Raw genomic sequence first — 14,977 nt, forward strand, 5'->3', positions numbered from 1 at the left:
ATCTCAGTGTGATTAAGAGCCAAGCTCTGGAGCCAGACAGCCGGGGTCCATATCCCACCATTACTAGCCATCGGACCTTAGGCAAGTCACTGTGGGCCTCAGTTTCCAATGAAATGGGGATAACAGTACCTACACGTCATGCGGTTCTTGCGAGGACGAAATGAAATAACACAGTGTTACTACTACAAGTGATATAATTATATTTCGGTTATTAAGTTGGGAGGGCTGGAAGATTTAAATAATAGTATGCCAAATTTTGCATTATATAAATGCTAAATTAAACAAATGCCTCTGCTCACAATTTGGAGACATCAGAGCAGATGGTCAAGAACTCACCCAGTCCAGCACTCCAGGGGAGACAAGTGCTGGAGGCAACAGGAAAGCTTTAAAGTTTTATTGGACAATTATTGGGAAGATCTGAAACACAGAAAACCTCAAGAATTAAGTAACTAAGAGAATTAACACTTCCCTGCCACTAAGTCTAGCTTCTGGAATACAAACTATTTAAGGCAATTCAAAGATATCAGATTCAGTACAGAAGTGGAAGCGAGAAATCACTTATTAAAAATGGGTCTGCTGCCTAAAGGTCACCTGAGAGCCAACAGCCAACAAAGGTAGGTATAAGCAGGAAGGAAACACAAATCTTACCGTTTATTCTGCCCATGTTCATCCCAGATCCAAATCGACCCATGTTTTCCATACCACCACCAAAGGGTCCCTCCATGCCTGAAAGAGACATTCGCATTTTAGCACCAGCCTAACAAGACTCAGACTGAACAAGCAAAGAAAAATGTTTTTACAAGTTTCACCTACGGCACTGTCTGCCAAAAACTCACTTAAGGGCTTTGGGAGAAAAAAGGCTAGTGCCTTTACTTAAAAATCACTATCTTCAAAAGGCTGATCTGATCCAACCCCCTCAATGAAGAGACAAGCAAAGAAGGCCCAGAGAGATGGAGTGATTTGCCCAAGGTCACAGAGCTAGTTAGTGAGAAAGCCAGAACCAAAGGCCAAGACACCCACTAGAAGGATCAACAGGTAAAAGTTATTTCTAGACTCAAACTTTTTGGAAACCTAAGTGAGAATTTCATGCAGGGCTTAAGAGAAAAGGAAGGGGGCAAAAAAAGAGGGAAAACCATACCTAAAAGTAATTACATTTGTACTTCATTTTAAATTTCTTACCTCCCATTTTATTTATTCCAAATCCTATGCCTTCCATTCCCATTCCTTAAAAAGAAAAAGTCAATGCAAACTAAAATTATGTCAAAGCAGTAAAGTTTGAACTTAAAAAGCACAAGAAATTCCACACCAGCAAATGAGCAAAAATATCCCTGACTACAAATATATTTTAATTGCCAAGTGCAAAAAATGGGGTGGGGGCTCTTCCATTTCAACTGTCAAACTAGTACATTCCAGGAAAACTATTTAAGCCTTTAACAAAATAATCACCATGTGACTCAAAATTTTATAGTGTCCACATAGTTTCATTAAATGCCCAAGGTAGACAGTTTTAAACATGAAATATAAATACCAGGTACAGACTACGGAACAGAAGTAGATTTAAAACTCCCTTTTAAAGGTAAAATGCTCTAAATAAAAAGCAGTTCCTCAAAACGCTGAGGCTTCCCTCCCCGCCACCCGCAGCCTTTCCTCTGAGGTATCAGGGGATGTGGTGTTCAGACTGGCCACCCAAGGTGATGGGCCAAGACGTTTTGGTCAGTCCCAGAGTTTAATCTGGGAGGGAGTCAAAGGATATGCAGAACTGACAGTAGTACGGTAGAGGGCATCCATCTTGCAATTCAAAGAATTTCAAGAAAGACACAGGCCTGAGGTTATAAAAATGAAATATTTTAAAATGATATACGAATACTTCGTTGCATGAAAACGAAAATGCTAAGAAGTGAAGTTCAAAGTTTATTCTACATGCCAAAGCTTTTATTCATTAGCTATTTTTCTTCTTAAACAAAGACAACACTGTGCATCATTCGTCCTTGTGGCCTATGACAGCTATGCGGTCATGCAATGAGGCCCTCCATACCTTTCTGCATCCACCAACGCCCCTACCTCTAGAAGCCATGTCAACACCAGGTGAGAACCCAAGGGGGTCTGGGTAATAGACTGTGGCAGTGCTGTGGTCCCAGGATCAGGAGACCTACAGTTTCTGTCACTAACTGATAGTGTGACCTTGAGCAAGACCAACCCTCTGGCTTGCCTCCTTTTACCAAAAGGTTTAACTGAGTACCTCAGCTCAGAAGGTCTCGTGAGGATAAAATGCAAGCATAATAGCTTTAGAAAAGAACACTCAACTTGGTAAAAATACAAAATACTGTTTTTATCAAAATGCATCAAAGATAAATAAGGAGGGAATTAATTTTGTCCCAATTAAAGCCTCATTCCATTTGAACTACTCAATGTCCAATTATCCCAATAGTTAACTTTAATAACTTTAACTTCCCCAAAAATCCCCAGTCGAGGTACAGCGTATTTCTCACCTGCGGGTCCTATGTTGCCCATTCCAATGCCTTTATTCAAATGATTGGCGTCAATAGGCTGCCCTCCTGGTCCTAACCCCATGCCAATACCACCAAGTCCATCTGAAAGGAGAAGAGAAAGTCAGAGTATTGATTCCACTTACTCAGGAAACCATGACTCTCAAAGCCAAAAAGAGCCTTGGTTTACCGTGTAGCTGTTATGCTCATCCCACCGCCCACCTCCACCAGCAAACCCAGGGTCTAATCCATGAGTCAACAAGGGCGCATTTAGGAGCTCTCCCTTTTAAGGCATAAGCTCTTATACAACTTTACGGATTAGAGTGTGAGGTATGTATAAAACAAGGGCACCACGTGCCACAACTACTGAAGCCCATGCGCCGAAAGCCTGTGCTCTGCAACGAGAAGCCACTGCATGAGAAACCCACTCGCCGCAACTAGAGAAAGCCCACGAACAGCAACAATGACCCAACGTAGCCAAAAATAAATAAAGGAAAAATAAATTTTAGAAAATTAAATTAAATTTAAAAAATAAAACAAGGGCAACTAAAAATCAGTTCACGTGAAAACTACAGAGTAGAACCATGAACAGCCCACTCAACGAGAATTGTGAACACCGATTTGTTTCCCTAAATCGTGAACTGAGAAATGTTTAAAATCAAAACAGGCAACTGGAGACATCAGGTGGCAAGCGGTACACATATGCCCAACCCACACCTCTCAACCTGCAGACCCAAAGGACTTTTCTCACGATAAACAATGTCATAAACCAGCCAATTAACACACTGGGCTTACACTATTCTGACTCCGCTGCAGGCAGTTTTAACAACAATGAAGCTAGTGTATTCAAAGAACATATCTTCTACCCAGAAAGCTTCCTAAGGCGTGCATTGTACCCAAACCACCTTCAACTCCCTGTTCCACAAACAGGGAGCAGCCAACAAGGCCTGACAGCCTAAGACACTTACAGTGCTCTGGGTCACCATGGGTCGGAGGCTTAAACCAAGACCAGGTGAGATTTCTGAAACGGGAACAAAGTTCACTAAAACAACCTGACACTGGTTCCCAAATATTTAATCTGATTAAAATCCCTGTTCTTAAATTGCATAGAAACAGCAGCAAGAGCTCACCAAGGTTACTTACTCCCCAAAGCACTGAAGACTTTGAAGTCAACCCTCTGAAATGTGCTGGGGAGACCAAAAGCCACAGATAATGGGCTCCGTGGAGCCCAGTGTGCCAGACGAGGCTGCCAAGCAGCCCTCACCCCCCTCCTCCAGGCCCAAAGTCAACAAGAGCCATCGCCCTGTTCCTGGGTAATTACTGCAAGTGATCACACTGACTATGACAAGGAAATGGGGTCCTTAACTTTCAACAGATAAGCCATCTCCTATTCTTGAAACCACAGACCTCCGCTCAAATCTGCCTCTATGATGCTTCTACAATCCTAAAGTGCGAAGAAGAGTTAGTGTTCTAATCTAGGCTCCCATTCAGTTCAATCTCCCACAGCTGAACCACGGCTCCAGACAGGAGGGACTGGCCAGCCCTCCAAACAGCTCCACCCCAGCAGCCTCAGTGGGGGAAGTCCTCCCTAGCACAGCACAAGCAGATTTTGCCCTTACCCACCACCCAGTCTTCCTTCTACAGATTAGTCCTGCCCGCACCGCAGATTCCCCAACCCTCATGCTACAGCAGGCCCTCACCCCCACTCCCTGGGCTGTCTGTGCTCAGGCTCTGCTGCTCTCTGTGGGCCTGCCAGAGGGAGTGCCTAGGACTTCACTACTGTGCGCTGTTTCCACCCACGCGGTGACGAACCAACCAACAAGCCTTCCCTGTCCCAGGATAGATTTTCACCTGCATGTTGCAAATAACACTATGTAAAACTTCTGGTTGCTGTACTTCACACACCATAAAATTCGCCCATTTAAGTGTGCAGTTCAGTGATTTTTAGTATATTCAGAGTTATACAACCATTACCACTATCCAATTCCAGAACATTTTCATCACCCCCAAAAGAAATCCCATCCCCATAAGCAGTCACTCTCCACTCACCCCTTTCCCCAGCCCCTGGCAACCACAATCCACCTGTTGTGGACTCGCCTATTCTAGACATTTCTCAGAGATGGAATCAAGGTTCATCCATTCTGTAGCATGTATCAGTACTTCACTCCTTTTTACGGCTGAGTACTATTCCACTGTGTGGATTTATCACATTTTATTTACCCATTCATCAGCTGGAATCATGCTGCCATGAACATCTGTGCACAAATTTCTGTGTGGATGTTAAGTTTTTAGCTCTCTTGTAGTAAACCTAGGAGTGGAATTGCTAGGCCACATGGTAATAACCAATCTCTTTTGAACCAAAGTGCAACCTGGCTTTAATTCCCTTTGCAGTTTGTTTCTTCCCAACTACAGCCTCTACATCCTGAGTAGCCTGCCTCACACCACAGTGTAATCCTAACAATCCTTCCTAAGTTGTGAATCTCTCTACTCATTTTTTCACCCAGAAAAATCTACAGGGCAAACAAACAAACAACCTTCTTGAATGTTTTACTCAAGAATGGTCAAGATAACTGACACGGCACAAGAATGACATGGCACAAGTTCAAAGGTAATTGCAGTTTTCTGGTTAGAATAAATCAAATTCAAAATTTTAGCCATAATAACTGAGACACTTACGGGGAAGTTGTTGTGGACGCTCAGGAGGGAAAAAATCTCCCTTTGGTAAGGCCCTCTCATCCTGAAAGAGAAAATGAATAAATCTCAGTATTCCCTGCAGTACTGTTAGCAACAGCAAAAGATGGAAACCATTTCTATCAACAGAGGACGGGTTAGATGCATTACGATACACCCATGCCACAGAATAACATGCAAGTATAAAAAGAATATGTGAGAGTTAGTTGCTACCTTTTATGTACAGGGGGAAAGATTTAAAAAATATACATTCATATCACTGTGGGGGATGGATGGAACCTGGGCATAAAGTAAGAACAAGACTCCCACACTGAATTTTTCATGCTTTTTGACTTTTCAATCATGTGAAGCAATTATCTATTCAAAAAACTAAACTGAATGTTTAAAGGAAGTAAAAAATTCCTTTAGAGCTCCTTTTATGTCCTTCCTGATTTGGAACCCTAACTAACTAGACTGCCCTCAGCACGTTCTGGTCATGCTTGTATTAATACTGTTATCTTTGGCATCTTGGGCACAGCCATAGCTGGGCTAATGTTTATACTGAAACGCTTCAACAGAACTTTAAAGGCTTTCTGAATCAGATTTAATTATGTTCACAATAGATATGATGCTAATTAAACATACTGCAATACTCTGAAAACTGGCAACCTATATATATAAAACCATTCTGTGAAACTGATCACTTGCTCAAGCAGGATATGCAAGTGACCTCCTGACCATGCCAGTAACTGTGCAAAGGAAAAACTATCTGAGGAGGTGCATGAGCAAAAAGTTATTTCTGTCATAAATTTGCTCAATGTGCTGTACCCTTTAACTTGGACTGATCCATAAAGAAAGTACAGTGGCTATGTGTATGTATACTCTTAATAAACCCATGTTTTTGCTAAACTTATCTGAGTATATTAAAGGAAAGATCCTATTAACTTACCATTTTCACGTGCATTGGTCTGTCAAATAGCAGTTGGCCATTAAACATAGCTGATATTACAATTAAGGCTATTTCCTGCAATTCTAGAAACATGCACAGCATAACAGAAATACCTAAGAGAAAAATACTCCAACTGCTGCTACCAGTCCCTCTAAGTGGTGAATTTATGAGCAATTTTGATTCCTGTTTATACTTTCAAGTATTTATTCCTACAGTAAGCATTAAAGGGACAATAAATAACACTCAAGGGGAAAAAAAGGAAACCTCAGCTTACTCCTTAGGTGTGGCGCGCCATTCATAAAACCTTACACTTCTCACCAAACCATCCTCCTCTTAAATTAAGCACTGACATCAGTTTTCTGTGTGTGTCCAATAAGCCAGGTGTTCTACCATTTTTTGGAGTACCATGTTTTCCGGGTAATACACTCAGTGACAATCGTGCCTGAGTTTAGTGACAGTGTTCATGTGTGGTATTCTCCCTGTGACTACAAAGATGTAACTCGGGTGAGTAGGGTGAGCAGCCTAGGGTCAGAGAGAAGTGCTTCTTCCAGAATGTCAATCCACTGAAGAGATAGGGCCCTATAAGGGCTTACATATGAAATAACACTGAATTTCTCTCCAGTGGCACATTCTTTGGACTTCTCCCTTCAAACCAGTCTCCTCTAAAAAGAGACAATGGAAAAGACCACTCATGGATATGTGCCTGTTTTCTAACCATCTCTTCTATCTACATAAGTACAATACTATGTAGATACTTTGTATTCCCTTAGTAATATCCATAGTAACGTATTCTCTCGAGTCACATAGGAAATACTAATACACAAAATCACCACTTCCCCACACAAACCTGTCTTACTAATACAACATTTAGGCTAAACTAAATTCACCAGGAGCTGAATTCCGATCAAAGGATACATATAGCTTGCACAGCTTCAATGGACTGTTCAAAAGTAACAGTGCCTATTCCACGACTTTTTCCATCTTTATCCTCAAGAATGTCTGCTCGGACCACCACACCAGCCATACTAAAAACTTCCTTCAGTTTCTTCCAGCCAACTTTATAATCCAGCTAACCAAGAGAAAGGAGAGGAAAATCTCATTGTAAACATTTTTACTACATGAATGTGACATGCTCTGGTTGGAAAACAAGCATTAGAAAATGTCACAAAAATAATGTCACAAAAATATGTCAGTATAATTTTTCAAACAGGATTACGAAAGTTTGCCTTCTACTACTTACTCTTTTCTCTGAAATAACAATTTAAGTCACCTCATACCTTTCAAGTTAATGCTTATTTTGTGAATACTAAAAAATGCTGTTCCCCAGATAAGGTTTACCATCATCCTCCCCAATCAACTTTCTTTTAAAAATACTTCCCTGTGCAAATGGCAAAGTATTACCATTCACCCAGACATTAACAGGAAGAGGGAAATGTCAATACACAATCTCTGCTCATACACTTTACCCTGCACCTACTTTTATACACACCAGCAAAACTCCATAAACATGGCCCCAAGAGGACCATGGTCAAGCCTGTGTGACTTATGACTGCAGTGGTCATTAGGGGACAAAGCCAAGCCCAAGGATGATTTTTTAAATAAATCAAGAAGATAACATAACCCTCTTTTAAGTTTTTCTTCTCAAATGTCAGAACTACTTTTATAACACATTGACAAGATTGTCTAAAGTAGAAAATCAAACTTTATGAAACAATGTTTCCATTTACTTACATTTGCTACAAATACTGTGCTTCCAAGTCTTCCAGCCTGTAATGCATGGATAATCTCATTTGGGATGTTAGGATTATTTAGGATACTGGGTGGGATATTAATCATTCCTGGGCCACCTGGTCCCATACCCATCCCACCAGTCGTAGCCATCACCTTTTGCATTGCTCTCCTGGCATGTTCACCATCAGGATCCTAAAACAAGCACAAAAGGGTTACATTTAACTGACCCAGTGACAATTAAAACCATGCTCCCACAGTAAGTGATACCCCCAAAACTTCAGAGATTGAGAGGTTGTTTGGAAACCATTTCTCAAAATCTGTAACAAAAAATTCAAATGAAGTAAAACTAAACCACCAGGCCAGGAACAATTCTAGCCAAAAGAATGAGGAAGAAAGAAAGGGTGTAGAATTTAGCTCTCAATTAACTAAGTAAAAAAACAAAAAAAGGGAGGGCGGGGGGATGACATGATTAAAACTTCCAGGTTGAAATAAGATCTTCAAGGGCTTGGTACAATTGAACCTCACTAACTCAAGGGGGTTTTATAATTTCTGCAAACCCAACTGGTGATTTTCCCAAAAGTTTGAAAACACAGCTCTAGACCACCAAGGTACTCCATCCTTCAAGTATTCAGGCATTTGACTCATGTGTAAAGTCTGGAAAGGTTTATGCATCTCTGGTGTTGACAATATTCTTAAACTCTTTGCCTTTCTGCGTGCTACCTTCACACAAGAGAACTTAAGCGCTACCATGCTTTCCTCTCTGAGCTCGCATATACTGATCTTCCTCCAAGAATAAGAGGTAAAAATAAGTCAAGGAAGGATTGAATTAACAAAAAGTCTCCCACTTCCCTACAGGGAGAGAAGATACCTGATTTGGATTAGCTATGAAAAAGGATTTAAACTCATTTTAAAAAAGAAAAAAGATGGGCAAAGAACAGGGTTCAGACTGAGTAAAACTGTAGATGTAGAATACCTTAAAACAAACAAACAAAAAAACAAACACACACACAGTAAAAAAAAAAAAACCCATGGACTCAGTTTGACTGCCCCTGAGAAAACCAAGGCAGGCTGGCCTAATACAAATCAGAGATGTTAGGAAGGCAGTCAGCAGTGGCTCAAGATGTGCTCAGCCACTATCCCAAAGTGCTTACAGGAATGACTGCTGAAGCCTGTGACTGACCCTCCTCGTTAACGACAACAGGTTGTTCTGCTCCGTAAAATGTCATCAAGGACTATTCTGTCTTTTCCTAACTCGAAACAGGGACACTTGACAACTACAAATGGTATCCACCACGGTGTTTCATGAGCTTACTTCTTTGACTTTCAGTGGTCTTCCACTCAGACTATGCTTGTTTAGAACTTCAGCAGCTTTTTTCATGCTCTCTTCCATCTTGAATTCAACAACGCTATGAAGAGTCAAAAGGAAATAAGTGAAACCAGTCCTACAACTTAGAAGGCTCAAGTGCCAATAAGTAACTAGACAATACTTACGCACATCCCTTTGGAAGAAGCCACAGACAGTCAGAAGAGCAAAGGGAAAAAAAAGAAAAGAAAAAAAATAGTAAATTTCAATGACAGTTATAAATTAAAAATATGATTTATGTAACAGTTTTTAAATTAACCCTTCTAAGGGGAAGCTGACAGAAGTGTCTTGCCTAGCCTTCCTTATTAAGAGCTCAGCTCCTTGGTATCTCCTCTTCCTTCACATTACCAGCATTGCACTATAGCTGCTGAAGTTATAATGAGCAGACCTAAATTCAGGTTCTCCGAGAAATCACACAAACTTTAGATCTGCTTCTCTCTGTACTCAATCAATTCCTTATCATACTCCTCCTAAATCCATCCCTTCCATAAATTAAGCTCATCCTTTTGATTATTCTAAGCCATTCTATTGCACGACAGAAAATAGTTAATTTTCTCTTTAAACTAGGCCAATTTTAAACGTTCAAGTTTTAGTATTTGTTTTACAATTTACTGGCACAAAGGCAACTTTTCAGAATCTTTGGTTCACACAACTTTCAAATACAGCAAACAACCAAAAGTAACATTTTCTAGACAAGAACACACGTTTTACATTAATATACCACCGCTAAAATTCCATGCATAATTCACACACAGCCAATTCCTCTGTTAACAAAGAGACAATGCTGCTATTGGTCCCCAGTTATCCAAATTGGGCATCCAAACAGAATACCAAAAAGCTCTTTGCCCAGCCATTTGGAAAAGCGGGACTCCCGTTTGCAAATCCCCTCCCACCCCACTCAAATGTTTGGCAAAATCAAACATAGCTACTATAACATGAGCACTCACTGCCTTCCTGATTTCATTCGATTCCACGCCACCATACAGTTACATTTTTCATGTAGTAAATCCACAGAAGAAATTCTCTCAGACACTTACCCTTGACTTTCCTTCAGCGTCCATTAAGAGCTCCACGTATGTTACCTCACCAACTACAAATCAGTTTCCAGACGACACATAAACCAAGGGAGAAAAGCCAAGAAAACAATGGGAATTTAGAACAATCATCAGCAACCTTGTATGGAGCCTCTGCCTTATAAGAAAGCCCAGAAACACTCCATATTCTCTAAACCACCACACTAGGCATTACAGGTGTGCAGTAAAAGTAGGTGAAACTTGTTAACAATGTCCTTGATTTTCCTCCCACCTCAAACAAGCTATTTCCACAGATTTCCATATCAATTTCCCTGTCTGAAATACTCATTCATGACTAGAGGCAATCCAAATCTACAGGAAAGAAGTCTGCGTGATTCACTTTTTTGGGGAAAGAGGAAAACAATTTTACAAATACACTCTTAATATTGCAAGAAGGTGAACAGCACACAAATTGCAATGCCACTGAACTGAGCTCAAATGCTAACTACAAAGACGCGTATATGTATAATATATATCCTCAAAGGTGCACACACGGCATGGCCGGCTACGTGGGTGTGCAACCTGTCCAATCGCATGGGACTTTGCACTGAGGGCCATGCACTTGGGTTTAATGCTCTGTTGCTGTCTTGAAATTCTCAGTAATTTTTAAATAAGGGGCCCTGTGTTTTCATTCTGCACTGGGCCCCACAGATTCTGTGGCTGGTCCTGCACACAGCACTAGGCTCCACAACCGTCACAAGTAGGATGTGTAAATATTCTATCACAAAACCAGAGCAGCATCTGGATTCTCTTCAGTGAATTAAAATTAAGCCAGGCTGTATTCTTGCTGCTCTCTCAACCTTCTCATTTAAGGACACAGATAAATGCAAACTCAGAGCTCAGTTTGCATCTAAACAGCTACACAGACTCACTTAGGATGCTAATCTATACAAAAGGGGAAAAACAAAGCATTTCAAAAGGTTCTGCAGATTTTCCTCAAGGTTTGGATTGCCAATTCATGACCACCACAACCAGATGTTAGAACCCACCTAGACAACCACCAAAATGGCTGCTGAACTTGAAGATGGCACACAGACACCAAAAAACCCCCAGAAATTTAAGTGTTAACTTTGTGGAAACAATATCTAAGCAGGCTCTCCAAAGTCAAGAAAGGGCTTTTGTTCTAAGAAATACTTTTTCTTTTTTAACGATTATTTTTATGATGGTAAAGCCTTCTCTCATTCAGTTTTCAATTTGGTTTAGCAGCCAAGGGTAAAAATAACCCTCTTAATGGGCCCAAGTCCTTCCTAGTCTAATTCCTTTGTTCAAAGGATATTAAAATTATTATGAAGATTTTAAAATTAATACACCAAGGAAAGACTGAAATGTAAAGTAAATGTATTTTTAAAAATTTGAAGGGCATATTAGTAGTATATTTGCATGGCAGTTGACAGCAAGAAGGCCAAGTGTTCAAAGTTTAACTGTACAGCCTCACCTCCCTTGTCCTTTCCTGAAATATTACAAACCAAACCAGCACTTTGCACAAAACAGGAAGGAGAATCAGTGCAAAGAAATGAAGAAACGAATTAGGAGGGACTGGTATAGTTTAACTTTTGGACTATGTACAACTGAAAAATGATCACAGCCAAGGGACAGTCATACAAATTGGCCTTCTGTTATCCTTACAAAAATAAAGCAATTCCCAAAATGTTGTGGTCATTCCTGAGGCCATGTTAAAAGCCATTTGTTTCAACAGCAGCAGCCATTTGAGGACCAACAGCCCCTGTCTCCACGTTGATGAAAATGCCAAGCAGTGTCAAGACAGTAAAGAGACCCAACCCCAAGTTTACTTCCTAGAGCTATGACTACCGCCTAATAACCTTAAAAATAACTAAAACAATCACAGTATCTAACTGACAGCTGTAACTATGTTGTCAGAATTCAAATATTGTTGCATTTTCAAAGTTTCTAGTTTGTGCCCATAAAGACACTGATTTATATCAAAAAGCTGTCATTGCAACCCAGAAACCAAGCAAGTCCAAACCAAACTTTTTTCCATGGTCATAACCATTTTTACAAAAAGCCAGGTTTAGAAATTAGGACTTTTTCTACTTAACATTCTAGAGACAGCACAAATCCAACTTCAATCCTCTGCACCAATACTCTGCTTAAAATGTTCCCTCTTTTTCCCCAAATGGTATAGTTTATTAAAAACAAAAAATTACATTTAAAAAAGCCTCCAACCTATCAGTTTAGCCATAGGTTAGGCAAGCCTTGCGGCTCTACCACGAGTAGTGTTGCTCCCGAGTATCATCAATAATGACCATGCTCCTCATGAATTCATAATTTTCTGATCTCTACCCTGAGAGACCAAATCAATTCAGAGATGTAAGCAAATCACTGTTATAGGATCTGCAACAGTTGCCAATTCATACTTCCGTACAGGAAGAGAATAAGAAAACCTTTAAAAGACCACCTCTCTTTTAGTTCTACATTATTAAAGCAAAGACCTGTTTAGTATAGTCAGTACAACTATCAACAAAACTTTGAAGGCAAAATTTACCAACTATTCATAGTCTGGTCACATTCAATGAAATGAAGTTTAAAAGAGCAAATCAACCAGAGCAGATCAGTTAGGATTGAGGCAGAGTTAACAAATTGGCAGTAGCAAGTCTCATAGACACGGAATTCACAGGTATTAATGAAAAATACTGCTGCTCCTCTCATTCCTGAACATGGATGGAATCCATGGAATCCCAAGAGCAGGCTACTAAGACAAATTCTATTGCAGCTTTAAACATCAAAATATCTAAATGAAAAAACTAAGACTCTGAAAAATCTAATGCCAAATGTCATCACCTACCTTTATTTTATTTTTTTTTAAGGTAAGATATTTTAATATTTATTTATTTGACTGTTCCGGGTCTTAGATGCGGCAAGTAGGATCTAGTTCCCTGACCAGGGATCAAACCCGGGCCCCCTGAATTGGGAGCACAGAGTCTTAACCACTGGACCACCAAGAAGTCCCTACCTTTACTTGAAAATGCTCAAAGAAAATTAACCGACATTTAGGTGGATTATTAAAAATACTACCCCAAGAATAAAACATATCATGAGGGTAAGATAATGAGCAACCCCAAAAGAATTCACACAGTCCCTTGGAGCTACTTTAACACTCCTGCACATACTTATATCACAAAGAGTATTTGTTTCTGTATTCTCATTTCATTTACTGCTCAAGGCTGAAACGCACACGCGCGCGCACACACACACACACGAGTACAGGGGCTAAAGCTTCACTGAAAAGAATTCAAAGGGGGGTGGGGGAGTAGCTCCAAAGCAGGGCATGCTCTAATGGAGGGGTGCATGGAATAAATGCATATTTTAACTTGGAAAGCCTGTTTCTTTAATACACAGACAACTTGAAACACGGCAAAATAATTATACTATACAATGATTACTCAATTTATGGAAAAATTAGAAAATGATTAAGCACCTTCTTGCTCCTAATTCCATGGACGAGAACAGAATTCTGCCTCTCTAACTCGACCAAAAACCAACAAATAAGCCAGGCAGGCTGCACTATTAAGGTTCAACCCAAGTACCCACAGATATGAATGCTTTAGCATCAACAGGCCTTTCCAAAACGCAGGATGAATTTCCAACAAAGGAAACTATGAAGGAGCCAAACAGACTGAGTAGGGATTTTTACTTAAATTGAAAATAAAGTTCTGCTCCACAGGCCCACAATGTAGATGATCTTCGAGAGCCAACAGAGACGTACTACTGGACTATACTTGCCCTCTGGGCCTCAGTTTTCTGTCAGCTGGAATTTGAAACTGACTTAAAGTGATGTATTCAATAAAAACAGAAGGATTAAGTTCTTAAGAAATCTTTGCTTACCCAAGTTAAACTGACTGCTGCTAAACTTGAGACTGATTGAGAGTAAGCTGTATCACTGACCCTCCTTTCTTTCCTCCTCAAACTGTTCTCCATGTTTACTCACTGCTCCTGCAGCTCAGTCCTGCCTAGGTTGCAGCTGCCCCACCTCAATGCTGCTGGCTCCCTGGTTAGGCCACGAGAACAACAGCCCGACGACGAGCTTTCTTCATCCACACAGGACTTCTCAGTAATGCAGCACAACACTATTTAAGTTTAGAATTCCCAAGATCAATCACCTTTTGTTCACGGAAGTCTTAATTTTTTGCCCAGACCTTATGGTCAAACACTTTTGAGATGTGTATCCCAATATCGATCCAGTGATGAAAATGAGGTAGCTGTTGAGACTGTTTACTTTCAAACCTGGTTTGGCAATCTCCAATTCAAATTTCCTATTACACTGGCTCTCAATTTTTGTTTCAGATCCACTCTTCAGTGTTCACAGCAGTCATTTGTTCCATGTAGTATCTCCGTTAAAAATAAGCATGATCAAAAGGACGGACAATAGAAACCTTTCCTTTGCTCCATCAGACACTTAGAGCAGGAAGGGGAAAGCTCAGGGAAAGCTCAAGCTCAATTCTGCAGGCTGTTTAATCCGTGTCCCTGAATGATGTGATGGGGGAGGGGGCGGGGGAAGCACCCTGGCACAGAACTAAACAAAGCTCTCAGTACCTTTTCTCTTTAAAGTCAGCAATGCTGATTTCATGATAGTGCCACCAAACAAGCTTTGTGATCCCATCCAGGGGAAAAGGCATAAGTGGCCTGTTCACATAATACATGTGTTATTAATAGGATCTCCTAGAAGGCTGTTAAATGCTAACAAACA

General features: G+C 40.4%; 1 protein-coding gene across 4 annotated transcripts in view; it reads right to left on the reverse strand.

The window, feature by feature from the left end:
- HNRNPM (heterogeneous nuclear ribonucleoprotein M) overlaps positions 1–14,977 on the reverse strand; it is a 39,057-nt gene that overhangs the window by 12,528 nt on the left and 11,552 nt on the right. The window contains exons 3-12 of one of the 4 annotated variants that reach the window (XM_030879569.3): positions 10,237–10,289; positions 9,328–9,335; positions 9,149–9,242; positions 7,837–8,028; positions 7,021–7,174; positions 6,106–6,155; positions 5,163–5,223; positions 2,490–2,591; positions 1,180–1,224; positions 649–726 (exon numbers count right to left, since the gene is read on the reverse strand). In XM_030879569.3, the coding sequence (XP_030735429.1) occupies positions 649–726; positions 1,180–1,224; positions 2,490–2,591; positions 5,163–5,223; positions 6,106–6,155; positions 7,021–7,174; positions 7,837–8,028; positions 9,149–9,242; positions 9,328–9,335; positions 10,237–10,289 (837 nt within the window). Of the gene's footprint in view, positions 1–648; positions 727–1,179; positions 1,225–2,489; positions 2,592–5,162; positions 5,224–6,105; positions 6,156–7,020; positions 7,175–7,836; positions 8,029–9,148; positions 9,243–9,327; positions 14,720–14,977 lie in introns of those variants that run through there. The other 3 variants (XM_060297208.2, XM_060297207.2, XM_070045327.1) reach the window with 3 other exon arrangements.

Source organism: Globicephala melas, chromosome 3, assembly GCF_963455315.2.
Source record: "Globicephala melas chromosome 3, mGloMel1.2, whole genome shotgun sequence".
In the NCBI taxonomy this organism is placed as follows: domain Eukaryota; kingdom Metazoa; phylum Chordata; class Mammalia; order Artiodactyla; family Delphinidae; genus Globicephala; species Globicephala melas.